At 41.5% G+C, this 27,261-nt stretch overlaps 1 protein-coding gene across 1 annotated transcript in view; it reads left to right on the top strand.

Moving 5' to 3' along the window:
- The window catches only part of b4galnt4a (beta-1,4-N-acetyl-galactosaminyl transferase 4a), a 175,045-nt gene that overhangs the window by 140,820 nt on the left and 6,964 nt on the right, over positions 1 to 27,261 (top strand). Inside the window, exons 9-14 of the mRNA XM_032524296.1 lie at positions 18,365 to 18,431; positions 23,488 to 23,652; positions 23,978 to 24,087; positions 25,157 to 25,257; positions 25,511 to 25,584; positions 25,685 to 27,200. Coding sequence (XP_032380187.1) covers positions 18,365 to 18,431; positions 23,488 to 23,652; positions 23,978 to 24,087; positions 25,157 to 25,257; positions 25,511 to 25,584; positions 25,685 to 27,200 — 2,033 coding nt within the window. The remainder of the gene's footprint in view (positions 1 to 18,364; positions 18,432 to 23,487; positions 23,653 to 23,977; positions 24,088 to 25,156; positions 25,258 to 25,510; positions 25,585 to 25,684; positions 27,201 to 27,261) is intronic.

Here is a 27,261-nt window from a genome sequence, read left to right as displayed (position 1 = left end):
AGTGCACCCATGCGATCACGTGAGCTCATTTCCTCTGTTCTGCCTCTCCGTCTGCGTCTCTTTTCCATCCCAGTCGTTTCATTCTGGCAGACTCTTAGCATATGACAAGGGTGTTTTTTGGAAAGCTTTCACCTTTTGCAGGACAATTTTCCTTCAGTTTTCACTCCGACCCGGTGTTTAACAGTGTCAGAGTGGTGGCTGAGCTGAAGTTGGAATATTCCCTCGATTGCTGTACGTTACGTTGCATTTTCATCCTTTACCCCTGTTCTCATCTGACCAAAACCCCATGCAACGAATGCCCTCACACTAAATTCCTCTACCGATGGTTTTAGAGCAACTTTTTCTCTTCTTTTCTCTTTCTCTCCCTCCATCTGTCATCCCACTCCTCCTCCATCTTACTCTCCCACTGCGCTTCTCATTGGTTTTTCCTCCCTCTGTATCTTGTTCTGTACTTCTTCTTTAACTTTTCGCGTTCCCCACCGTTCGCTTCCACTCTCCTCTGCACCATTTCTCTCTCAGTAGTTGTGTTCTGCACCTCCGGCAAAGCTCAGAGATGAGTGGGGCTTAATTTGTAGATGAAGTTTCAAACTAGAGCCCACACGCCTTGTGTGAGCCTGTACTTTGAGTGGGAGGGCAGATGAAAAAAAAGAGAGCACTGGTATGTTTGTGTGTGTGCACGTGGGTGTGTGTGTGTGTGTGGAATTAATCTCTTAACAAGCCCCAGGTCATCACCATCATGGTGACCATGATCATCAGCAGAGCAGCAGCAGTACTGCTGGAGTTGCTCTCCTGCTTCATAAAGCTGCGCTGTCATTTCTGCACCCTGAAGGTTAATCATTTCTTTCCCAGTCTATCTTTATCCCCCTCAAACTCTGTCTAAGTGCCTCGGGCTAAGTTCCTCTACATATATTCCTGTCGTCCTATTTGTTCTTGTTAGTTTCTTCCTGGCTTTGTATATACTGGTACTAAACTTTCTTTAGCTAGAACTACATTTTCTTTTTTCAACTTTTCTAAGTCACAAACACAGTCACACGCAGTACCATAAGCAGTGAAAAGCTTCTGTGCCTATGTCTCCAGAAAGCAACTAACAACTATTATACTACTTTAGTATAGAATACCATTGAATAAAAAATAAAGTAAAACTATTTTCCAAAGAGATACAATTAAGGTGTTGACAGGGTGATGTGAGGAAACACCATGCTGAAGTGTGTGTGTGTGTGTGTGTGTGTGTGTGTGTGTGTTTGTGTGTGTGTATGTGTGTGGTGTGTGTGTGTGTGTGTGTGTGTGTGTGTGTGTGTGTGTGTGTGTGTGTGTGTGTGTGTGTGTTCTTGGTTAACTATACTCGTGGGGTCCACTCAGGGGTTCAGTACACTTGTGGGGTCCCAACAGCTTTGTTGGGCCAAAATGCTGGACCCTACAACTTTAAAGGTCTGTTTGAGGTTTAAGACTTGGTTTTAGGATTAGGGTTAGAATTAGGTCATAGTTAGGATGAGGGTAAGGGTTAAGGTCAGGCATTTAGTTGTGATGATTAAGGTTAGGGTAAGGGGCTAGGCAATGCATTATGTCAATCACGGGTCCCCCACAAAGATAGTGTGGTGGTAGAACTGTGTGTGTGTGTGTGTGTGTGTGTGTGTGTGTGTGTGTGTGTGTGTGTGTGTGTGTGTGTGTGAGACACTTGGGCCTTCAGTCTAGCTTGATAATGGTGAAGCTGCTCACACAGGCTGTATGAAATGAAATGAAATGTTAGTGGCTGGCCTCCAAAAGTACCATACTGTTGCTGTGTGGTGCTGTGGGTCATTGATGTGAGTGTGTAAAGATTATTCTGCTGATGATGTGCATGTGTGACTAATAAATTACAGCCCATGACGGTCACATCCACGTGGCAAACAAATTAAATTTTATTTGGAGAGCCTCTGTAGAGGACACACAGACAGTTGGTGAGATTTTTGGTGCCAGTGTAAGTAAGTAAGTAAGTAACACTCAATTTATATAGTACAAAACATGCAGTTACAAAGGGCTTCACACACATGCACAATAGAATCAGAATCAGCTTTTTTCGCCAGGTATGAGTACACATACGAGGAATTTGTCTTTGGAGCATCGTTACTCACACTGTGCTTACACATACATATCAACCAAAACTGAAATATACACACTAATATATACACAATATATACATACTCTAAACAGAAACAAAAACAATATAGAGGCATGAGTGCAATGAAGAGATCAATACAATTATTTAAATGTGCATAGTGCAAGGGTACTGGGATAAATAGTATTATGTTATTATATTACAATATGAACAGTATGAACAGTATGAACATATGAACAGTTCTGAAAAATAGGAAATGAGAATGATGAATAAATAATAAAATATATAATTGAGATGTGAGAGTGGGAATGATGAGTAATGCTAAATAAGTGGAATAATACAGGTGCTGTATAGACAGTGTTACAGTGTTATTGACCAGAACTGAACCTGACACTGTGGGTCAGTAGTCAGCTGTTCATCAGAGAGATGGCTTGTGGGTAGAAACTGTTCCTGAATCTGTTGGTTTTGGCGAACAGTGCTCTGTAGCGCCTACCAGAGGGGATAAGCTGGAACAGGTTGTGTCCGTGGTGAGATGGGTCTGTAGTGATGGTTCTTGCCCGTTTCCTGACTCTGGATGTGTATAGGTCATGAACGGAGGGCCGGTCGGCATACATATGAATAAATAAATAAAACGAATAAATAAATAAAACGAAACATGAATCACAAAATACAAATCAAATTTAGAACACCGCATAATGGGGGTTTAGCTCTTTACACTAAGGCTAAATTATAAAAGTGGGGTTTTTAAAAGACTCTTAAAACAGTCCAGACATTCAGCAAACCTGAAAGACTGAGGGAGAAGATTCCAGAGTGTTGCCGCTAAAATGTCAAAGGCACCCTTTGGTCTTGTAGTTGGAGCGAGGCATGGATAAAAGACCAAGGTTCCAGGATGTGAGTGGGCGTGTAGTGTGAGTGAGGAACAAGGAGCTCAGAAATGAAATGGGGGGGGGAAGGTTATGTAATTCTTTGAAGGCAACCAACAGTGTGGAGGTTGGGGTTAGAGCTGGAGCTGGATGGGGTTCATACCACTATTGCACACTCCCCATTGATTTCAATGAGACAACTGCGCTGGCTCGGTGTAATTCTAGTTTCTATCTCATGCTCATTGAGAAGGACGATAAAAATGATTGCCATTGGAATAACTCATCAAACCTGCATTTGTTGTAAACACAGCATTGGCATATTATCTTCTAAAAATGGCAAAAATATGATAGCATTCAACCTGCACAGCCAGCAGACAGGGAGCATTGTCAGTTTAATTTGGAGTCATGTTTATGGCGACCTGATGAATGTAAGTTCAATATTCACTCTCCTTCCGGCTCTGTTTTGCTTTTCACAACTCCCGAGGTGAGTATCTGTCTCTTCAGCTGCTAGGTAGTCGACATTCTGTTTATCTAAACTTTCACACTAAATATGACTCCCTGCTATGGCTGAGAACACGTTTAATGAGAGTGGAGATGGTGAGCCAAAACATTGAAGTCGCAGTTCGGACCATAACAAGCTGAATGATGATAAAGCGCTCCGTAGAGCTGTTGGGAACTGCAGAGTTGGCGATCATTCGCTCATTTGTCGCCACGAGTAAGCACCGACCACATTGCGCGTAGTCTTTTCTTAGGCTGTCAATATGACAGTGTTCATTAGAGCAGCCTTAAAATGGATAATACAAGCATACGATATTTCAACCTGACTTCCTAGATCATATTTAATCCTCTCACTGGTATAACAGCATACTAACAAACCAAAAAACAACAGACCCTTGAATTGCTAGTTCTGTTTTGACTCCATATGTATTAGAGCAGGGGTCTTCAACGTTTTTTGGCCAAGGACCCCTCAGCTGAAAAAGAGACCGTGCAGGGACCTTACTAAATATATTGTATAATATTGAGTTGCATATTAAAATGGGCCTACAATAACATGTAGGGTGGCCTAGAGCCTTCATACATACCTTTTTATGGTGCATGCAGTACTAAGCTAGTTAAATAATAATTGTTGACATATTCACATACATGATGTTTTAATGTTAGATGTGGCACATTTACATATCTATGGATGGCTACCTCACCTATAGGCCAGTAAGCCTATCATCAATGTTGCGTAAATTACTTTTTTTTATCTTTACATATAATTGGTTGGATTAATTTTATTTCAGACCTGTATTTTTGCAGCGACTCTGAGGACCCACTCGGACCACCCCAGGACCCCTTGTTGAAGATGTCTGTATTAGAGAAGACACATACAGTAGCTGTCTACAGCTTCACTTGGTGGCCAGTGGAAGGGTTGAGCATCACACATGGAATTGGCCCTATTGAAATGGAAGAAAAGGGGAAAGTTGCTTATAAATCTATTATATATATTAGTGTCCCTCTGGATGATATATATTGTCTTTTGCACTAGCAAGTCAGATTATTGATACTAAGGTTTCTTAGTACCGCGTGGTATTTCTCTTTCAAATCATCCAGAAGACTGTTTATGTGATTCCCCCCCCCCCCTCCCCTCCCCCATTGTCAGCCAACTGCTCATGAGGCCATCAAAGTGGGTTTGTACCTGTAGAAACAGTTTAATGGAGCGTATAAAAGTCATGCAGCAAATCAAGATAGTGTGCAGACATGTGTGCATGTGTGTGAGCTGCGCTGTCTTAGTAAGACCCCTGTGTGTGATTTAACAGCGGAATACATTTAACACCTTGATAAAAATAGCAGATTTACCATGACCGGCCTACAACAGCATAAGCCCAGGGCTCACATAAATCTGCAGAAACCCAGACACTCATTTGTTAAAGAGCAGATATCGTGGATGCACAGCGCTCTCTTCCGCGTTCGGCGCCAAGCTGTGATTGCATGGTCAAAGGTGGGCTGTTCCTGTGGGAAAGTATTTGTTCAGCAGCGCTTGTTATATAGAAATAAAAGGGTGGAAATATCAGATACACAAGCACACTCTGAAAGTTACCTTTTTGTAAGAAATAAAGACAGGGAGCGCTTGTTCTCTCTGCCTCTTTCTTTCCCATGTGAAGGAGTTAGGGAGAATTGCTGCGAGAAGGCGGAACATAAACAGCATTTGGTACCAAAAGTGACAGGTTAGGAATATCCTTCCCTTAGGGGATGGAAACAACTGAATGTGTATGCATGAACAGCAGGTCAATGAATGAGAAGATTGTTGAGTTGTTAGGATGAGTTGAAACCACTAAATCTGCACTCCCACTGAACCTTTCCACTTATATGCTCTGCCTCAATGTTTTTCTTCAATTAACTTCAAATAAGTTAAGAGTGATGACTGTTTTTTCATGGATTACATAAGATGAAAGAAGACTTTGTTTTCTTAAATGTCATCTGGATTTTTGTCGTTGGTGGCGCACAGGACCTTTCCACTGGCCTAATGGAAAACCTTTCTTACTTCGCCATGTGACGGAATGAAGGAAAGTGTTGCCCATTAAACGGCGTGATTGAGGGGAAGAGGGAGAAAAAAAGAGAAGAAAGTCACGCCTTAATTAGTAATGGCAACTTTATGGAGAGGCATGGGTGTTGGATTTAAATGCAGGATTTTAATGGCCCCGTTTTATCACCCCTGCCAGACCAACTCTCAAACTGCTGACCAATTAATACACACACACACACACACCTATGTATGCATACACACTCGCCCTCTCGCACACATCCACGTACTCCAACCCCCACAGACTCACGGGTGTATTCACTCAGGCACAACCATACACACATGCACGCACAGGCCTCTCAACATCTGCCCGCCGCTTTCCCTCCTCAGTATAAATCAGCAGTGGCCCGTGCGACTTGGACCCAGCTGTTAACGTATATTGTGTGTGTCGTTGGAAATAATTCAGCTTTCTCTCCGTTTCTTTACCACGTCAACAACTTTTAGAGTTGACCGTTAGTTCAGCAGCTCTCAGACATATGGAGTCTTATAATTTGCCCCAGTGCACTTTCTCACTGCCTTTTCAAACACTTTTTCACTTTTTCTTATGGTCATTTACCTCATTTACTTTGCTCTGTATCATTAACCTGTACACATTTGCTTTTATCCTCCCATCACACATTTTAAGATGACCAGATTAAGATGTGTATTAGGTGCTCTTTTCAAGCAATTTACGTGATCCACGCCTTTTGCCAGCCACCATGTGGCCATGTCAGTTTTTTTTTTTTTTTTTTTTGCACTTCAATTCCAAGAGCTTATGCATATGCGTGGATATGAAAAACCTGTAAACACCAGTATTAACCTTTACCTCACCAACAATCACTTCAATGACATGGGATGCTCTAAAGGTCCCATGACATGGTGCTCTTCGGATGCTTTCATATAGACCTTAGTGGTCCCTTAATACTGTATCTGAAGTCTCTTTTTTATATACCTTAGTGGTCCCTTAATACTGTATCTGAAGTCTCTTTTATATATACCTTAGTGGTCCCCTAATACTGTATCTGAAGTCTCTTTTATATAGACCTTAGTGGTCCCCTAAAACTTATCTGAAGTCTCTTTATGTAGACCTTAGTGGTCCCCTGATACTGTATCTGAAGTCTCTTTTATGTAGACCTTAGTGGTCCTTAATACTGTATCTGAAGTCTCTTTTATAGACCTTAGTGGTCCCTAATACTGTATCTGAAGTCTCTTTATGTAGACCTTAGTGGTCCCCTAATACTGTATCTGAAGTCTCTTTTATATAGACCTTAGTGGTCCCTTAATACTGTATCTGAAGTCTCTTTTATATAGACCTTAGTGGTCCCCTTATACTGTATCTGAAGTCTCTTTTATATAGACCTTAGTGGTCCCCTAATACTGTATCTGAAGTCTCTTTTATATAGACCTTAGTGGTCCCTTAATACTGTATCTGAAGTCTCTTTTATATAGACCTTAGTGATCCCTTAATACTGTATCTGAAGTCTCTTTTATATAGACCTTAGTGGTCCCTAATACTGTATCTGAAGTCTCTTTTTTATACAGTCCCTGACAAAAGTCTTGTCGCTTGTGTACAAATTGACCTGAAGTGCCGCTGAAATATATTTCTAATCAAGATTTATTTACAAGAAATGGCTCATTTTAATCCCAACAGCTTTTGTAATAATGTTTCAGTGCAAAAAGAAACTGTCAAAAAGTATTCTAATATTCACAGCTTGGTAAAGCCCATTTTTGCAAAGACATAAGTGTTGTCGCCTTGTTATATGAGCTTCACCTGTGACTAAGAATGGATCAATTAGGTCTGAGGTGTGTATAAAAACAACCCCAGTACACTAGACCTTCACATCAACTGCAACTAGACCTCTGCAAACATGCCTCAGATTCACCCTGAGACTAAAGTATTGATTATCAAGAGGCTGAAGACCAGATCCAGTGCTGATGTGGCAGACACCTTCAATGTGTCTCAGCGTCAAGTACGGAGGATTTAAAAAACATTTGAAGACACTGGAGATGTTTTTGACAAGCCCAGGTCAGGCAGACCCCGCAAGACAACTGCTCGAGAGGACCGTTTGTTGGCTCAAAAATCCAAGGCCAGCCCATTTTCCACTGCAGCAGAGCTCCACGAGACCTGGTCCCTGAAGTCCCTGCGTCAACCAGAACGGTTTGTCGGATTCTGTCTCGAAACGGCCTCCATGGTCGAATCAGTGCCCAGAAGCCGGCACTAAACAAAAGACAATTGAAAAACCGTGTGGCATGTGCCAAGGCCCACAGCTTGCTAAAAGGATGGATGCTGGAGAAGTGGAAGAAAGTGGATTTTTCAGATGAATCTTCTGTTGAATTACACCACAGTTGCCGCAAATATTGCAGGAGACTTACTGGAGCCCGCATGAATCCAAGATTCACCCAGAAAACAGTGAAGTTTGGTGGCAGAAAAATCATGGTCTGGGGTTACATCCAGTATGGGGGTGTGCGAGAGATCTGCAGGGTGGAAGGCAACATCAATAGTCTCAAATACCAAGAAATCTTAGCTACCTCTTATAGTCCCAACTATAAAAGAGGCCAAATTCTGCAACAGGATGGTGCTCCATCGCATACTTCCATCTCCACTTCAAAGTTCCTCAAGGCGAAGAAGATCAAGATGGTCCAGGATTGGCCGGCCCAGTCACCAGACATGAACATCATGGAGCATATGTGGGGTAGGATGAAAGAGGAAGCATGGAAGACCAAACCAAAGAATATTGATGAACTCTGGGAGGCAGCAGGACTGCTTTCCTAGCTATTCCTGATGACTTCATCAACACATGGTCTGAATCCTTGCCAAACCGCATGGATGCAGTCCTTCAAGCTCATGGAAGTCATACAAGATATTACATTTGAATCTCACAGCACCACTATTTTATTTGCTGACATATTTTAGTATTTGTAGCAAATTTGTTCAATTTATGTATAGGCGACAAAACTTTTGTCTTGCCAAACTTTGACCTTTCTGTCTTGTTTAAATAATTAATCTTTTTTTAGTAAAACTAATTTATTTCAGTGCATTGAACATCATTTGGGAGGGTTTTAGCTTTTCATATGAGCTATTTCTTACACCAATTGATTAATTAAAAGTCAGGTTAATAGCAGGTGTTTCTACAAAATAGATAAGCGACAAGACTTTTGTCAGGGACTGTAGACCTTAGTGGTCCCCTAATACTGTGTATGTGGGGGGCAAAGCAGAGAAAGGGGAGGTAACTTTGCCCCTTATGACCTCATAAGGAGCAATGTTCCAGATTAGCCTATTTGAGCTCTGAGTGAAATTTCCATGCCACGGGACCTTAAAAAAACCTCAGAAAGTGACAGTTTTATGCCATGGGACTTTTAACTGACGTGTTCTTTGTCCTCTCCCTTGTCTTCTAAAGGGCATTATCAATGTCTGTCATGATTGAAGAGTGATCATCCAGGCTCTCCCTCTCTTATGAGGTTGAAAAGACATGGGCACAAATTGTCATTGGGTATCTCTTCTCGTAATCCAGAAGATCTCATCACCTAACAAAATTCTATTCTCATCAATGTTATTCCCATTCGTAAAAAAAAAACAAAAAACACTGGCCAATACTATGGGGGATCTGAATTCATAAGTGGGCTAATGTTCGTATCTTTATTCACGTCTTTCCTGCCAACGCTTTCTTTTGTCATCATGCAGATTCGATTAGACACTTCCCAAAGAGCTCTCTCCCACATGCGACATACCGTTTTAACATTAAAAAGGAAGCTACATAGTGTCCTATCACTCACGCTCATTGCGTCCTTGTCATGTTAACTTTTATGTGCTTACATCTACATCTACTATCTCTATCTGTTACCTAGTGCCTCTCAGCGCCACTGAATCTTACACAGACACTGCTTGTTATCTTTGCAAAAGTATAATATTTGGTCCTTTTGACTGAAGTCGTTTAGAATTTTAATAGCCTTGAGCATGTAGCCATTCCTCAGTATGTCGTATTTTTGATGTCTGGTGAGGAATGACCTAAAGATCACCCAGATGTGTTTTTCCTTGCTTGGCAGTTCCAGAGTACAGTTTTCATGTTCATTGCACTTTTGTATTCATATTTCATTCTTACATACTTTGTAAATTCTGTTTGTATTCAGGTCAGGGAAGTTATTCCTTTGTTATCTTGTTTCCAGTAAGTTGACCAAAGTACCTGCAGGTCCTATGCTTTGGTCATGTGGCTGCAGAGGAAGCACATGGGGTTTTCCTAGGACATTTATCATGTCATGTAAGTTGGACTTAAATTTGAATCTAGTGAGTGTTAGTGTGACTAACTGGTTCCCCCTCAGTGCACATAGGACATCGCCGTACATGCACAGACTGCGTCATGCCAGTAATTGCCACGGATATTGGGCTCATTTGTCTTACTGACTGAAATGTCTGGTCTGGAGAGACTTTGGCTAATGTATAATTCAACGAAGAAAATAAAACACCCCATCACTGTATCCACCTCCTCATCTCCCCATGAATATTGCTCTTCCGTCCCCAGGCAAGACATGATATGACATGAAAAAACAAGCCACTGTTTGTTTTAATGCCAGTGTGACGGGGAATGGTGATTGGCGTTTATCCACCAGCAGGTCTGTTTACTTGTCAATTGAAATAAGAGCATAATCAGTCATGAGCTTTAAGCCCTTGTTTAAATGCTGTAGTTTTTTTGCAAGCTTTTTTATTTTGGTTTGGTTCTTTCATGGCCACGGAAACTAGGGGTGCTGAGGTTGCTGCAGCACCCCCTTAAGCAAAAGGTAGACAAACTACAACCAGAATTAAAAACACATTTATTTTAATTAATTGATTATTGACATTAACCTACGTCCTTTCATTACAATTAAATGTTATAGATTTTACAATAAACCCATAATTCAGCAGTTGGTGAAAAAATTGAAGCTGAAGCTGGGTTTTTATTTTAGAAACAAGTCATGTTTTTCCTTTGAGGCCAAAAAGAGACTTGTTGCTGCCACTTTTATGTCAGTACTGGATTATGGCGATGTTATATACATGCATTCGTCAACTCAAAGCTTGAAACTTCTGGATACTGTTTACCACGGAGCTCTTAGGTTCATTACTAACATTAGAGCCCTTACTCATCACTGCTCATTGTATGATCGGGTTGGTTGGCCTGCATTGTCCACCCGTAGACTTAATCATTGGTACACTCTAATTTATAAGGCTATGCTTGGTCTGCTTCCCCCATACCTTCAAACCTACATCATAAAGAAAGGTACAGGAAGATATTGTCTTCATTCTGATGACTCATTACTGTTATCTGTCCCTCAAGTCCGAACTGAATTAGGAAAAGGGGCGTTTAAGTACGCGGCCCCCTATGCTTGGAATCAGCTGCAAATTGTCCTGAATCTTCAGGAGATGGTTTCACTGGCTGCTTTTAAAGTACTTTTAAATGACATGGAGGCCGAACACACTGGCTGGAGATGTTATGATTGATTATTCTGACGATCCTTGTTGTTATTCACTATTGTTGAAATTTAGAAATTTTATGACCTTGCTACTCACTATTTATTAACAGCATAAAGTGTTTTATGTTTTATGTTCATGATATATGTTATTTGTTATATGTCTGCAACCTTGTTGTTTGTACTGCTGCTTATCTTGGCCAGGACACTCTTGGAAAAGAGATTTTTTCAATCTCAATGAGTTTTCTTTCTGGTTAAATAAAGGTAAAATAAAATAAAATAAAAATAAATAATTTGATCAGAATGAATCTGCCAATTTTGCCAAGAGCAGCGGGTCAACGGTACAGAAGTTAGCTTGCCTATAACATTTTGGATTTCTTCATAAATCAATCAAAGGCTAAAAAACCTAATGGACCTGAGTCAGAAATCTCACCTACTCACCAACAGCACCTCTCCACCTGTCACTCCCACAGCGACCCTAGCAACAGACGACCAGGCAGCTAACTTTTGATGTGTTTTATACCCTTGTATTTTGTGGCTCAGTGGTTGTAGCCGGCCTATTCTGTACCATTGTTGTAGCTCTGGGCCTATATCCTGCGTTACCCGTGCCTAGTTTTGCCCCGCCTTGGGTTTTGGATTTCATTCTTGTTTTAGTTTTTCCACTTGTTCAGCGTTGTGACGGATGCAGTTTGGCGTGTGGTGGTTGACTTTGGCTGAAATTCTCGAAAATTTGTCAGCAACCCCAACTCAAAATACGGCCATGGGTTCTTTTTTGGTTCTTCTTCACTGTCTGCAACTTTCATTGTGTAAAGGTTCTACAACAGTATCAGCGGTGCATCAAAACACCCGCAGTCTTGTCTGTCTTCTGTGTTCTGTTTGGGAGAAATCCATCAGGAGACTCTCTCTCCTCTCAGTGGGCAGCATCATAGCTCCACACTACAGTCTTTTTTTTAAAGAGCTTTAATAAAAAAAATTTCAAAATACAAGTTACAAATAGTAGGCTACTTACATTATTAATGGAACAAAACAGAAGAAAAAAACATGACGAGCTTACTAATGAAATGTATCGGTGCAAATGGGCTAGTAAAGTGCATGTAATAAAGTGCATAGAGCCTTTCTTAAAGTGTAATAGATCACAATGTCAGAATGTTCCAAGGAAGGAGCGGCTTTTTGTCCAGAGATCTTCTTCTTTATTTGTTTATTTTTTTGACACATTATTTTTTGGGCTTTTCTGCCTTTAATGGACAGGACAGCAAGGTGAGAAAGAGGGGGAAGACATGAAAGATCTTCACAGGACAGACTGGAACCCTGGACCTCTGCTTCGAGGCATAAACCTCTATGTACTGTAAATGTGCGCCTGCTCTACCAACTGAGCCAACTCGGGCCAACAACACATGATTATTTCTATCAGTTCCTTGTGTTTCTTTAGTACACTGTCATCAATAATACAGTACAGTACAGATTTATATGAAAGATCATATTTGACACCATCAACTTTTAGCTTGGCCTAGACTTATTTTGTTCTGGAACAGTCAATAAAAGAGATGCTGTTAAATCATTGGACATGTTTTAGTTGTTACATAACAACTCCAAGACATGTATTATTATATAAAACCAGCCTGGGAGCCCACCTGGTTGAGGGCGCGCCTCGTGTACAAAGGCTCGGTCCTTTCCGCGGTGGTCGCGGGTTCAATTCCGACCAGTGTCCCTTTGCTGCATGTCATTCCCCCCCTCTTTCTCCCCTTTCCTGTCTTCAGCTTCCTGTCGATTAAAGGCCTAAAATGCTCCAAAAAATCATCTTTTAAAAAAAGGTCTTGAATTGTGAGCATATCTAGTAAAATATGAATGCTTTTCCACATTGGCCCCAAAAGTCTGCTTTCATTTCTCAAATTATACTGGGCGTTGTGCTGTGGCGTGAGTCAGGTTTTTACCGCCTAGAAACTATGTTTGACTTTGTTAAGCAACCAGTAGGAGCAGTGTTTCAGATATTATTCAGATTTATAATGCAATGTTCCAGAACATGTAACAAAAATGACCCAAACGATGAATGGTGAAGCGTCGGTTACACTTCTCTGCTGGTTTCCCGGCAACCTCAAGAACAGGACATGTTTCCAGGAAACCAATTCAAAACCATGATTTGTGTTTTTACACTTCAGTTTTTGTAGATGTGTAACATGTTAATTAATGGGCTTTAGGAGTGTTGGTGGGCAGATTTTGTTAACGTTGGACAGAGCCTGGCTAGTTTTATGCTAAGCTAAGCTAACCGATAGATAGATAGATAGATAGATAGATAGATAGATAGATAGATAGATAGACTTTAATAATCCCAAATGGGGAAATTACTCTGTTATAAACAGCAAGTAGCAAGTTACCAAGGACATACAAAACAGACATACTCACTCACAGTATATATACAATATACTGTATGTACTTATATATGTATATATATATATATTTGTATATATATATATAAATAACTAGAAATAATAAGATAAAAACAAGATGAAATAAAATAAGCAGAAAGTTGAAAAAAAAATTGTTTACTTCACACAAGAGCCGCCATTTTCCCCTGTTGCCATGGGAACGTTGTGAAGTGACGTAATTACACGACAAGACAAACTGCAGTCTTTGCAAGTTTCATTGCAGGAAATTGCATAAATATCCCGCATATTCCATCGCATTTTTTAAGAAAACAAGCCGCATAATCAAGGATTTTTGCCCTTTTTTGGAAGGACTGACTATTTCTACGTATCAGGACTAGCTGCCACCTAGCCAAAGGAGAGAGAGATGGACACTCAAAGGTTATTAATATGTGCTCTCATTAGCATGTTAGCTGTGACTTTAACCCTTGTGTTGTCTTCCCGTCAACCATAAAAAAAGGGTTTTTTTCAACATTGTTATTGCTTTTTTCCCAACATTTTTGTCACTTCTTCAATGTTGTGGGTGCTTTTTTAGATGTTTCTTACAGTTATTTGATATTTCTAATGTTGACATTTGCAACACGTATTTTGAAGGCCCATTTTTTGGGATAAAAAAACTGAAAACGGGTCAAATTTGACCCGAGGACAACATGCGGGTTAACTTTTACAGGGAATAGTTCTTGGCTTATTAGCAACATGTTACTCTCAACCAAGTCAGCGTGTCTACGGCTAAACAGTTGTCTGGAAACGGAGACACAGAGACAGGTCAGCGAGAGAGCTGGTGCTGTGGTCTACCCTTCATTCAAACTCAAAATGAGTGATCCCAGACTAATAGTGGGTGAAGGAAGGTTTACAAGATGGATTAAATGTTATCTGGCAATAGAGAGAACTGTGTCTCTTTCCTTCAACTCAGTAACACCCTCCACTCCCGTCTCTAGTCCTGCCCGGGGATTGTCTTGCACCTTGGCTGAGAGACCCTGGTCTCAGCAGTATATACTGTAGTGGACTTTAAGTGAACTTTCTATAATTGCTCCATCGACAGAGATTTATCAAATTGTGTGTTTGAGAAGGATTTCAACAATACATATTGTCAAAAATTAACCATATGTGTCAAACTCAGCAAACCTCTTCAGTCAAAGCCCCCAAAGCCTTTTTTGGATTTGGGAGATTTTTTTATCTCCATCTCATTGGCCGCTGTCTTATTCTCTCACTGCCGTGTTTGTCTTTTTTCTTCTCTCTTTCTCCATCCGCTTTCCCTGACTGAACCATAACCCTGAGAACAAACAAAGCCTTCCTGAAGCAATATTTACCTCTTTTATCCGGGATCTAGCCTTGGCCCACTTCTCAAGATGTCTCTCAACTCAATTTTGACAGCTTGGGTAATGCTGTATCTTATGTCTTCATATAGTTCATATTACCAAACCAATTCAGTCCAGCTGAAGATGTACATTTTGACAGTTTGGCCACAAATACGTAGTTTCATTTTTGACAAATGCCAAGTGATTTCATAAAGCAGCTAGCCACTGTGGTTTTGAGTAAACATTTCTCCAACTGAATCAGGGACTATTTTCAGCCGTGGATTGATACACATTCGGTGCGCTAGTTAGTATTTACAGCTACAGGACTTTAATAGTTTTTTGGACAACAATGGAGCCCTACAGCCGACTTTGGCTACACAAGCTTTTTAGTAGGATGAATTTGTTGTCCGTTTTGGTCTTGGATACTGGATTTCTTCCCCAAAAGTAAAATTTCATATCACCTGCCATGCCCCTAAGTCTTGTGTTGTCTTCCTGTCAACCAGGAAAAAAAGTTATCGCTTTTTCTGACATTTTTGTCACTTTTTCAAGGTTTTTTCCAAAGTTATTTAATATTTCTAATGTTAACATTTTCAGCTTATTTCGAAGGGCGATCTTTTGTGGTGAAAAAAAATGAAAATGGGTCAAACTTGACCCGAGGACTACACAAGGGTTAAGTCTTGCATAGCAACCAACATTTAGAAAGTGGTTCATGTGCCAACTGCAGTGACCTTGCTGACAATGTACAGGTAGTCCAATCCTCATAATATCAGTGCAACTGTAAGGGGGGGCTGTTCTGAATGTAAGAACCATGTAAGCTCATCCAACCAACCTTGGATATTAAGGTTAAATAAATAAATAACAACAGTGAAGTCCCAGTCTCTTCCTGCCATTTCCCTCAGGAAAGCGTTGTCAGACTTGTTAACATCTGTCTCGTTCCGCTTTCTCTGCCTCTGACTCTTCTCTGTTTACCACTAGACCAATTTGGGCTTAAAGCCGCGTGGGCACGCAAGTGAGACCGAGAAAGAGAGAGAGAACAGATAGAAACCACGCAGCGAATCTCTCTGTCCCTTATTGAACAAATGGACATGGACAGCAGCTGGACAGCATTTGTCTAGTTGAAGCTGCCTGATTCGATTCACCTTTATTCCCTTTATTCCTCTCGGAAATTCAGGACAGGGACAGGACTGCGAAACCATTATATGGAAGTGTTTACTTTCTGTTAATGTTATTGGACCTGAAATCTGACTTGGTTTTTACGTATAGTGGGAAAGGTCAGATACTTTCATTATGTCATTACCTCTTTTGTGTCACACCAGCAAAGCAACTTCATATCCATAGCGCCTTAGGCTTCGGAGCAGCCGATTGAATGGAAGGAAGGAAACACACCAGCAGCCAGCAGTCAGCTCTCTCGGAAGCAATAAGCTCCTAATCATCAAAGAATGAAAAAGAACCTGCGTCTCAACGGATCTGAGACAAACTACACGTGTGTGTGTGTGTGTGTGTGTGTGTGTGTGTGTGTGTGTGTGTGTGTGTGTGTGTGTGTGTGTGTGTGCGTGCATGCTCGCGTGTGCGTGTGCATGCACATGTATGTTTGCTGGTTTCAGTAGCCTTTGATTACATCGGGTGGAGACCTCCAACATGCCATGCTGGTGAAGTGATTTGTGTGTGTGTGTGTGTGTGTGTGGTGTGTGTGTGTGTGTGTGTGTGTGTGTGTGGTGTGTGTGTGTGTGTGTGTGTGTGTGTGTGTGTGTGTGTGTGTGTTAGGGCTGAGCGATATGGAGAAAATCAGATATCATGATATTCTTGCCCCAATACCTCGACTTTGATATTATTGTCATATTATAGGTTGATATCATGGTTGACAATTTTCACAATGACATTTAAGATGAATAATCTTCAGTAATGTAGATATGAGTAAGAGGGTAGAGGTGTAAGAGGTGTGTGTGTGTGTGTGTGTGTGTGTGTGTGTGTGTGTGTGTGTGTGTGTGTGTGTGTGTGTGTGTGTCTCCAGTGGGCAATGAACACACCCACTTTTGGGCAGCTGAAGGAAAACAATATCAAAAGCTCATATGTCACTGGGTGGTCCAAGAATGATAAAATGTGATGAAACAACGCTGCTGACTGCCCATTGTCATATTTTGCTCGGCAGTTGGTACTTTAAAAAAAAAAAAAGATTTCTCCTTGGATATTGATTTTCTTTCCTCTCTGTTGAACTTGTGGGGCCAGCGAGCAGGCCTCTGCTTCTTCCTGCCGCGCCGTGTCAACACTATTTCACAGCGGACGCACCTGTACACACCCACACACACACACACACACACACACACACACACACAAAAACACTGTTTTGTTTTATATTTCAAATCAGATTTGTGATGGTTGAACTCTGACTTGATTTGTAGTGTGATTCGGCTGGAAATGAAACTACACCTCCTGAGCTACTACTCGTATGTGGTCTCCACTTTTTCGTCCTTCCTTGAGTCCGACTTTGACGGCCATCTGCCTCGTCCTTGAGGCCAGTCACCTGTGAAATAATAACACAATGCTGAAGCCTTGGGTGGACTGCTGCTCCTGCTCAGCATGACGTCGCACTGTGTCCTTGTTGTTGTCGTATATACGTGCGCTTGTTTGGCCAGCATTGTGTGTGGAAGGAGTGTCATACAGTATAGATAAAACAAATCTTGGATTGGGCTTTTACATTTCAGCAAGCTGTGTTGCATGAATGACAGAACAGTTTGTGTGTGTGTGTGTGTGTGTGTGTGTGTGTGTGTGTGTGTGTGTGTGTGTGTGTGTGTGTGTGTGTGTGTGTGTTGTTGTTGTTTTGCATATACACGTGGAGGCATTTGCAAGGGCCTAAGGAGGGTGTTTATATTTGTATTCTCAACCCGAGGGTTGGAAAATGACCTGCCTCCTGTGATTATATCCTGGGTAACCAGAAGTGACATGGTAATTGTGAAATCTATTTTAAAAGAATTGTAGCTTCTCTCTCCTCTCTCTCTCTCTCTCTCTCTCTCTCTCCTCTCTCTCTCTCTCTCTCTCGCTCGTTCGCTCTTTATTTCCCTCCTCATGCTTCTCTCTGTTTTCAGGTTATTGCTAGATATTCCTCTTCACGCCTACTTGTCACGCCTCTGTTCTCGCTCTGCTCACAGTCTATTTTCTCACTTTTCTTTTTTTCTCTTTTTCTTTTTTGCTCGTTTGCTCATGCCTCCCTTCCTTCCTTACCCCTTACGGCCTCAGCCTTCTTGTTCTCTGTTCACACCCCCCCCCACCCCCCTTCTTCTTCCTCTTCCCAATTGGCTAAATACGGATAGTTATACTTTTTCACAACTGTACGTATCTAGTATCTAGATATTTACATTGTTTTTGACGTTTTATATATTATTCTACATGCTCTGCACACCCATACTATAAGCATTTAAGCATTTATTTATTTTCATTTATATAACTAATATCTTGACTTTTCCATAGAGTTGTTAACTGTTTCTTTGCTGTATTTTTTAAGCTGTGAACTTTGCACGTACTACAGAGTACTGTGGTATGACAATAATGAAATCTTGAATCTTGAATCTAAGTGTGTTCATACAAAAAACCCAGCATCAGAAAAACAGTGACGGACGATTTCTGCCCGCCTCATAGTGTCTCCATGTTGACATTAAGTTTCCTTCTCCCACTCAGTCCCTGTTCTCTCCCTTTGCTTTCACACACAGTGGCGTCCGTTCCTCCCTGGTCTGAAATATGAAGTGATAGACTCAGCCTACATCTCCCTGTACACAGGTAAGAGCTGCATGAAAAGCGCTTCAGTCATCTTGTCTTGGAAATGAAATAAGAATTTCAAAATGGACATGACTGGCTACGATACACATGGGACTGTTTAACCCCTGTGTTGTCCTCCCAAGTCAAAAGTGAAAATGAACTGGCTTTTTTGACTCATTTGAGATTACAGTATACTGTACACATCACTAACACCAATACATTACCACTAGTTTTACACTATTTTCTTTTTTCAAATTCATGGTCAACAAACATAATTTACACTACCTGTGAAAAGTTTGGGTTCCATTACAAATTTCCATTTCACTCCATTATAGACAGGATAGCCGCTGATCTGAGTGGGGGGGGGGCTGATCTTTAATGCAATATCTACATTGCCCATTATCAGCAACCATTCATCCAATGTTCCAAAGGCACATTCTGTTTACTAATCTGATATAATTTAAAAAAAACTAACTAAGAAAATATTGGACAACCCTTATGCAATGATGTCAGCACATAATGTAATCTGAAAACTGCTGCCCTGGTTAAAAAAAACAAGGCAACTGATCTCAGCTGGGATCCTGTCTATAATGGAGTGCAATGGAAATTTCTAAGTGACCCCAAACTTTTGACCGGTAGTGTATATGAAATTCTATCATTTTCTTTGTCTTTTGTCAGTGTCAAAAGTCAATAAAGTTGTGAACTGATCCTTCAGCGTTATTTGGAACCATCCGTGTAATATTTGGACAATTTGGATGAAAGAATCTCCAAATTTCTGATGTAGAAATTTTTAAAAACGGGGCAAATGTGACCCCAGGACAACAGGAGGGTTAACGATAGAGACGTATTTCTGTCTCTTTTATTTTTCTAGTCTTTTTGTTTAGCCGAGAGCTTGCCAAATAGGAACAGGAAGTCTAGTCTGGTATCGATCAGTAGTTCAATGTCACAGAATCTTGCCTTTTTTATACCAATTTTTCTTTCTTTTCCCTCAAGCAAACTTCCATCTTTTGCCTAAAACTTGCTAAAGGCTTAAAACTTAACATTTTTTCTTGTTTCACATGTAATTCCTTCTCATAGCGAAGCTGCAGTTTGTCGCTTTGAGAGCATGTCTTCTCTATGTCGGGCCAAAGAGAAGATACAGACTGGAACAGAATCTGTTTTTCCTCCATAGGTGTCATTCGTAGCAGAAATGAGAGCACCAGCTCCCGAGTAGATGTCTATCCTCGGTAGCTCTAAGAATAGCACCGTGTCACAGGGACTCGGTATCGTTAACAAGGGAAAATGCCACCTGCACAGAGAATGATGTGTGGAGTTGTCATTATGGGCAAAGCTGCAGGTTGCTAGGGATGTATGCCGTGTTGTTTACGCCCAGCTACGACAGTGAAGAAGGAGGCCTTGTACAGGATATGAGGTCACCTGCTGGATTCAAGCATTAACATCCCCTCATCTGTCTCCCTCCACCCATCCATCCCTACTCCTCCCTGTATGTCATGCTCTCTATCCTACTGGGTTTCTCCGTTCTCTCTCTGCGGAAAGTATTTGATGTTCAGAGAGAGACGCACGCGTAGGCTTTCCCAATGATACTTGTCCTCTGTGGTTGGCTTTCAATTAACATCGTTGTGTGTTGTAGAACTTAACCCTTGTGTTGTCTTCCCGTTAACCATCAACTTGCCCTTCCAGGTCAAAATAGATTTTTTTTTGGGTGCTTTTTCAATGTTTTTGTCATTTTTTCTGATTTACTTGTCACTTTTTCCAGCTTTTGGCGCTTTAAAAAAAAAAAACGAGCTGGTTTAATAATAGGTTTTACGCTTATCATTGAAATTCATGGTCAACAAACCTCATTTGTATCAAATTGTACGTAAGTTTTTAGTTAAAAATTAAAAAAAAAATTAGTTGAATTATTTCAACTAATAGTTAAGATCAGAGGATGTTGATGTTATGTCAACGTTTTGTCCGATTCAATGAAAGTAATCATTCATTTTACCTGAAGAACGTTGTATGGAATCATCCATTTTATTATTGGGCAATTTGGTTGAAAGAAATCTAATATTTATGATATAAAACACATTAAAACAGGTCAATTTGACCCGAGGACAACACAAGGGTTAATATGATTTTTCAGTTCATGTCCAAACTATGAGCCACATTCTCATCTGTACGTCCATACATATTTTGAATGGGAATTGATTTTTAACTAACTTTTTCTGCTCATTCTTTGGAAAACTAGGAATAATTGTGCCAAAGTGGTACTGTAGAGTAGCCTGACGTGGTCATACTCGGGTTCCACTCAGAATATGAGTCTGCACCTCTGCACCCAATTGGATAGACCTAGAACCAATCAGAGCAACGGAGTATGTGACGTTTGTTAAACTTTTGCCGAATCCCATAGGAAAGACAGCAAAAATATACAGTAAATCCGGTTTACAAATACCTTGATCGCGGTTCTCTGTTCCTCTTTTAAAATGAATATGCTGTTGATGTCTTCTGTAACCAGAGCTGTTGTCAAGGCCACCTTTGTTGAGTCCAAGACAAGTCCAAGACCAGGACTAGTCGAGTCCTAGTCAAGACCGAGTCCAAAAGTGTTTGGGTCCGAGTCCAGACCGAGTCCAAAAAGGTTTGAGTCCGAGTCAAGACCAAGTCCAGGACAGAAAAAAAAGTCATTTTGGGTTATTTGTTGATATAAAGGAAAAACAGTCACAACACCCAGGATTTATGAGTATATCCATTCCCCTGATATCATATGATCTAATCTAAAGAAAACAGAATGACATATGATGGTGTAATAATATCAATATGGTGATAATATCAACATAATAAAGACACCTGGACCAGGTCGAGACCAAAAGCCAAATTTTGCAAGACCAGTGGCTGAGACCAAGACAAGTCCGAGTCCAAATACTAGCGAGTCCGAGACAAGTCCCAGACCAAGTCCGTACTCTAGTCCATGACCAGACTTGAGTACTACAGCCCTGTCTATAACAGACAGACAGATCTATAACAGACATTGATTACATTACTGATCATCTGTCCATCATCGTATAAAGCCCGCCCTGACAATTTGATTGGTCCGAACAGCTCTGGTTGGCATAGCTGCTCTACAACGGACCAAGTCCAGACCCAACTTCCCGACCTCAAATGTTGTGGGCGGGGCTAAGTTTGTCCTACATCCAGGCTAACTGTAGAGTGCATTTGTTTGACTATCCATGTAAGCACTCATCTTGCAGACTTCTCAATTATTGAACATTTCCAGAATGTAGTATCTCACCAGGATGGGTTTCTCAACATCCATCTCCATGGCGAAAAAAAATCACATAGACCCAAAAAATAGTATGAGTTACAAATGAAAGGATCATTCACAGTATATACAGGTAATTGTTCATGGGGCATAATATTTTAAATTGCAGGGCAGTTGAATACAGCTTCAAAATAATTAATAGTATATAATAATGCACATAAAAGCGCAACCCAGATGGTAACTGTTTAGGAATTTACACCATCATACACATAAGCATATTCTACAGAGACCAGGAAAGGTAAGAACAAAAAGGAGCATAAATTGTTGCCATACTTGCATGCTGTACAATATGGATAATATCTGTACCATACGGAAATAATTGTATTTGTTGCTGTATTTTTTTTTTTTTTTATTGCAACCTGACTACATCTGTGCAACATGAAAGACATTAATCAAAAGGAAGAGAAGAAGAGTTGTGTGAGAGTTATAATAACATGGGTAATTGGTTAGTCTTGGCCAGGCGTGTGTGTAGTGTAAACCAGGTATGTGATCAACAGATGTCTTGTTGTTTGAAGACAGGAAATCCAAAAAAAAAAAAAGGCTTTCTCTGTGCAGCGTGTGCATGCAGAAAGACAGACAGACACACACACACACACACACACACACCAAATGTGCACACTCCATGCACCCTCTGGAGGATGAAAATGATGCTGACCACCCTGTTAATTATAAAGCATTTCTCCCATCAGGCCTTGCTCTTGACATGACACGCCATTAATCACATGTGCTCTCTCCTCCTTCCCTGCTATCGATTGGTATAATTATGACTCTCCTCTGCTCTCTATTTATTATCTTCCAACTTTTTTCTAATTCTCTCACTTCAGCTTTGTCACAGATCTCCTCCTCTTCCTTTGTTTCCTTCCTCCCTGTCTCTTATACAGTGGTGCCAAATTACTACACTGCTTAAGGTGTGACTAAAAGAGCTACAAAATCATGTTTTGGGAAATTATATTTTACCTACTAAAAAATGAGGTAAAATCCACCTATAAGGACACCAATTCTTTGTGAGAATAACGTATTGTAACTAAATACGTTCTTATTTAAAAACAGGGGTCAAGATCATACCCCTACTTAAATTCCCATAGGGCAGGCAGTTTTTATTAGTAAGCCTTATTTTGATTCAGACTTATGCCCTGATAAGTTCCTGGGCTAGGAATTAAAATAGCCCCACATCCATCACATACCGTTCACCATGCTTAGAGATAGGCATGTTTTATTTCAGTTAACAATACCTGGTTGTTTGCATGAGAGATGATTTTAGAAAGATCCCATGCCTTTCGCAGCATGGTGAAGGATATGTGAGATGGGGCTATTTACATTCTAAAGCAGTAACTTATCAGATCATATAGCCTGATCCCGTAATAACTGCCTTTAATATAAAATTGCCTGCCTCTTTGGATTTAAATGGGTATGTATACATGACCCCTGTAGTTTAAATAAGAAATTATTATTTACAATACGTTTCATACAAGAAATTGGTGTCCTTAAAGGTGGTTTTCCTCATTTTTTAATTTAGGTATTAAATAATTTCCAAAACTGATTTTTTTTTCTCTTTTAGTCCCCTTAAGCATTGTTGTAAAATTTTTGAGCACCACTGTATCTCCCCTTTTGACCTTTTCATGGGGGGTAACGATTTTCGGGCCGTGACCAAATATGGGGATTTCCTCCCCGGCTAAGGAAAAATTTGTCCAGAAACAAACACAGGTGAAATACTGTTCCCCTCGCCCCTTTACAACATCATCCCTGCCTCACTCGGAGTCTCTCTGTCTCTGGATTTTTCAGACGAGTCCAATCTGAAGATGAACGGCGTGGACCACATCCCCCAGACCATGGCCAGTCACATCCGTCTCCCAGAGGAGAATCAGCACCAGGGTCTGGGGAGAGGCGGCGTTCTGCAGCACGGAGCGGATATGCTGAAGCCGGACCCCAGGGACACCTTCTACAGCAGTAAATATGCCCGTCATCGTTTCAGCCTCTCCCCTTTTTCTGCCCTCTTCCTGATATTGTGGCCTGTCTCTTTTTCTCTAAGTGAATGATTGGATTGTGAATGATTATCTGGCTAAAAGTATCTCTGGCTTTCAGTTTAGCTGTATTCAGAATGTCTTTTCGTCTTGTCGTCTAGCTGGCCATGTTCCATTTTGTGTGTGTTTTCCTCCTCGTTTTTGTCATTGCCCTGAACGTCTTTCAGCTTTCTGACTTTGCCATTTACATATTTCTTTGTACCTCATCTCAAATATTTACCTCCCCTCCTCTCTTTCTCCTCACTCCTCAGCTCCTATGATCGACCCCTCCCGACTGGACAACGTTCTTCCGGCCTGTCTCTACTCTCCAACCTATGTTGTCAAAGACTTCCCCATCGCCAGATACCAGGGCCTGCAATTTGTAAGTCACCTCCCCTTTGAGTCCGAAGAAGACCTCAGGATGTGTGCTGATGTTTTTGTGTGTGTCCGTATGTGTGAGAGACTGAGTTCTTACTAAAATTATGTCATCCCCCCCTCTATCCCCTTTTCTGTCTCTTTTCTGTCCTATCAATAAAGGCCAAAAATGCCTAAAAAATAATCGTTAAAAAAAAGAAATTGGACCTGTGTTTTCCGAATATTGTTAAATGTTATATTGTAACCCTCATGTTGTCTTTGGGTCTTTTTAACTACCCAATTGTAATCACCCAAAATAACATGATTGATTCCTCACAACGCTCTTTGGCAAGTACAAATCTCTACTTTCATTAATTTTGGGGTGTCTTATTCAATTTTACAGCATTTTAAGAAAAAGAATTATAGTAGTTTTGAAATAGTATTGAGTAAAAGTTGACATATTTCAGTCTTTGATTATCCATCAACATCCATTCCTTTAACTTTAGTCTAAATAATTCCTAGTTTATGCTTTTCTAACTCAAACATTAGGTATAATTTCCTTTAAATGACGTTTATTGAACATAAATTCTAAAAATAACTGTGAAACTGAAGTTCATAGTGTTGAAAACGTCAAAAAAGGGACAAACACATAAGAAAAAGTTTGGAAAATTCTATAAAAAGCCTCAACAAAAGTGTTGATTTTCAATTTTGGTGGGAAGACAACACATGGGTTAATAACTAGCTAAAAGTATCCCCTTAGCGACAGAGAACAAAAGAGCAGGGAAGCTGCTAGTTTGGACTCTCCTGTATTAAAACACACTGAGGAAGCAGCTCGTAGGTAGTGTTGAGCGCTGCTCCCCCCTTCAGGACGACACAAGTTACTGCAGCAGCTGCAGAGATAAGTGAAAATGAGCCACCAAAAAAAAAAAAATCCATTTTAGATTTGAATCACTGTAACCAAAGTACAGCATTTTGTAAGTTTTGTGAGTAAGTGGCTGATGTTGATGAAATGCTGTTGTTTATCTTATCCTCTTATCCATCCTTATGAGCTTTTCTGAGCTCATTGCAATTTTGACAGACTTTTAACTTTTCTGCAGGTCTATCTGTCCTTCGTTTACCCCAATGACTTCACACGTCTCACCCATATGGAGCGAGAGAACAAGTGTTTCTACAGAGAGTCCCCTATCTACTTAGAGAAGTAAGGACATTATTGCTTTTATCTCTTTGAGGAGCTAAGGGACCATTTGTCCCTGTCTCGTATATATGAGAGAGTACACTGACTGATTATGCAGTATAACTGCTCAAGTGTCTGTGAATTTCATGGTAGTGATTCATGCGACCTCTCTCCGAGAGATTAAGTTTATTGTGCTGCAAGGCACTTTAAAATGTCACCCTTTTTTTGAATGTGTTTGTGTTTATGGGTGTTTGATGCCTTCTCTTGTGTCTGCCAGGTTTGGTTTCTACAAATATATGAAGATGGATGAGGAGGAAGATGACAGACCGTTCTTCTTCCCCAACCCAGATGGTAACTGATGTACCGAGACATGCATCCTTGCACAGTCACATACATACACACGCATGTACACACTCACTCTTTCAACTTTGTGTCTCCTTCACATCTCCAGATTTCCTCGATGAAGAAGAGGTGGTAGATGTAGAGGACGAGGCAGAGATCGTTGGCACGCAGTCGCCCAAGAAGCCCTCTCATCCCAGCCAGAGCAGCTACACCTCCAACCCCTCCCATCTGCACTCGAAGCCTACGCTCACACCAGCTGGCAGAGAAGGGGAAGAAGAGGAGGAGGACCCTGATGAAGAGGAGGAGGGAGCAGTCGACAGTATCATACGCCGCAGAGAAAGGAGACACTTTCCTCACAGTGTTGGACAGATGGTTAGGGATATTGACAGAGACTGGGGAAGAGATCATACGAACATTGTACAGGACACGAGGAAGGGACTTGAAGAGCCCCATCCCAGGGGGCTTCCGCCGGACAGTGTGGTCCGGGGTCGCTCCTTGTCTTGGATTCACACTGGTTCTGCAGAGTTGAGCCCCGGCAGGAAAGGAGGAGGAACAGGTGGCGGAGGAGGAGGAGGGGGAGGAGAGAAGGGAGTTGAGACTCTGCCAAAACTGAGCAAGTCTTCACTCCTTTTCCCCCAAAAGTCCTCCCTCTCTGCCCTTGCCAGTCGAGCCAAGCAGATCCTCAGCAACTCCGCCCATAGCAACAACTTCCAAGATGCCAAAAGCAACAAGCTTGCTGGAAACAAGAAGGAGAAGAGGGAGGAGAACAAGATCTACATCACCAGGCCTCGCAGTGCCAAGGAGCGGGAGAGGGACAGGGAGAGGGAGAGGGAGCAGCGTCGAGAGAGGAGGGAGGAGAGAGCATCGCGCCACCCTAGAGAGGTGTTCCCGGGGGTCTTTCTGTACCAAACTGGAAAGACCACAAGGCTGGTCAATCTGGAGGCTAAAGGACATGCTGGGAGAGGCATAACCAGAGGCAGAGGTATTGTTAGTGCCCCTCAGCTCTGGCCCAATCCCCCCACAAAAGAAGGTAAGCATCACAATGGAAGTATCAACATAGAGAATGAAAGTGTACAGAAGTCTGGGAACAGTAAAGCCGGGGCAAAGCAACCAGAGAAGAGCAACAGGAAAGGGGATCAACGGGATTTAAAGACTACTGCCAATGCTCATGTAACCCCACTGTCCCATCACAAAGATCCCCCTCCAGTTACCCAACAAAGGTTCAATGCCACAGAAAACACGTTGCAAAGTCGGGTCACCTCTTACCTCAGGACCTCTGAGATCACAGAGTCCCAGCAGCAGCCAGACCCGGACCCCAACCCAGCAGAACAGGACCCGGATACAGACCGGTCTAATCCTGACCCCGACGTTGACCCCGAGCCTGAACCAGAGGAGGGCGAGATGTCGGACTACAGCTACGAGGAGGCCGAGGTGCGGCCAGGTTGGGCAGAGGAGAGCATCAACTGGCAGAGGACCTTCTCGGTCAATCCGATGGACTTTGAGCTGCTGCGCTCCGACTGGAACGACCTGCGCTGCAACGTGTCTGGCAACCTGCAGCTGGCAGAGAGCGAGGTGGTGGACGTGCTGGCGCAGTACATGGAGAAACTCAACGAACGTAATGGAGGGTGAGCGTAAGGCAGAGATGAGAAGTAAAGTAGATTTTTCAGATCTTTGGACTTTACTATT

The sequence above is a fragment of the Etheostoma spectabile genome, chromosome 8 (assembly GCF_008692095.1).
Source record: "Etheostoma spectabile isolate EspeVRDwgs_2016 chromosome 8, UIUC_Espe_1.0, whole genome shotgun sequence".
NCBI lineage: Eukaryota > Metazoa > Chordata > Actinopteri > Perciformes > Percidae > Etheostoma > Etheostoma spectabile.
The sequence above is the reverse complement of the archived record's forward strand: the minus strand, read 5'-3'. Positions and strand labels throughout refer to the sequence as shown.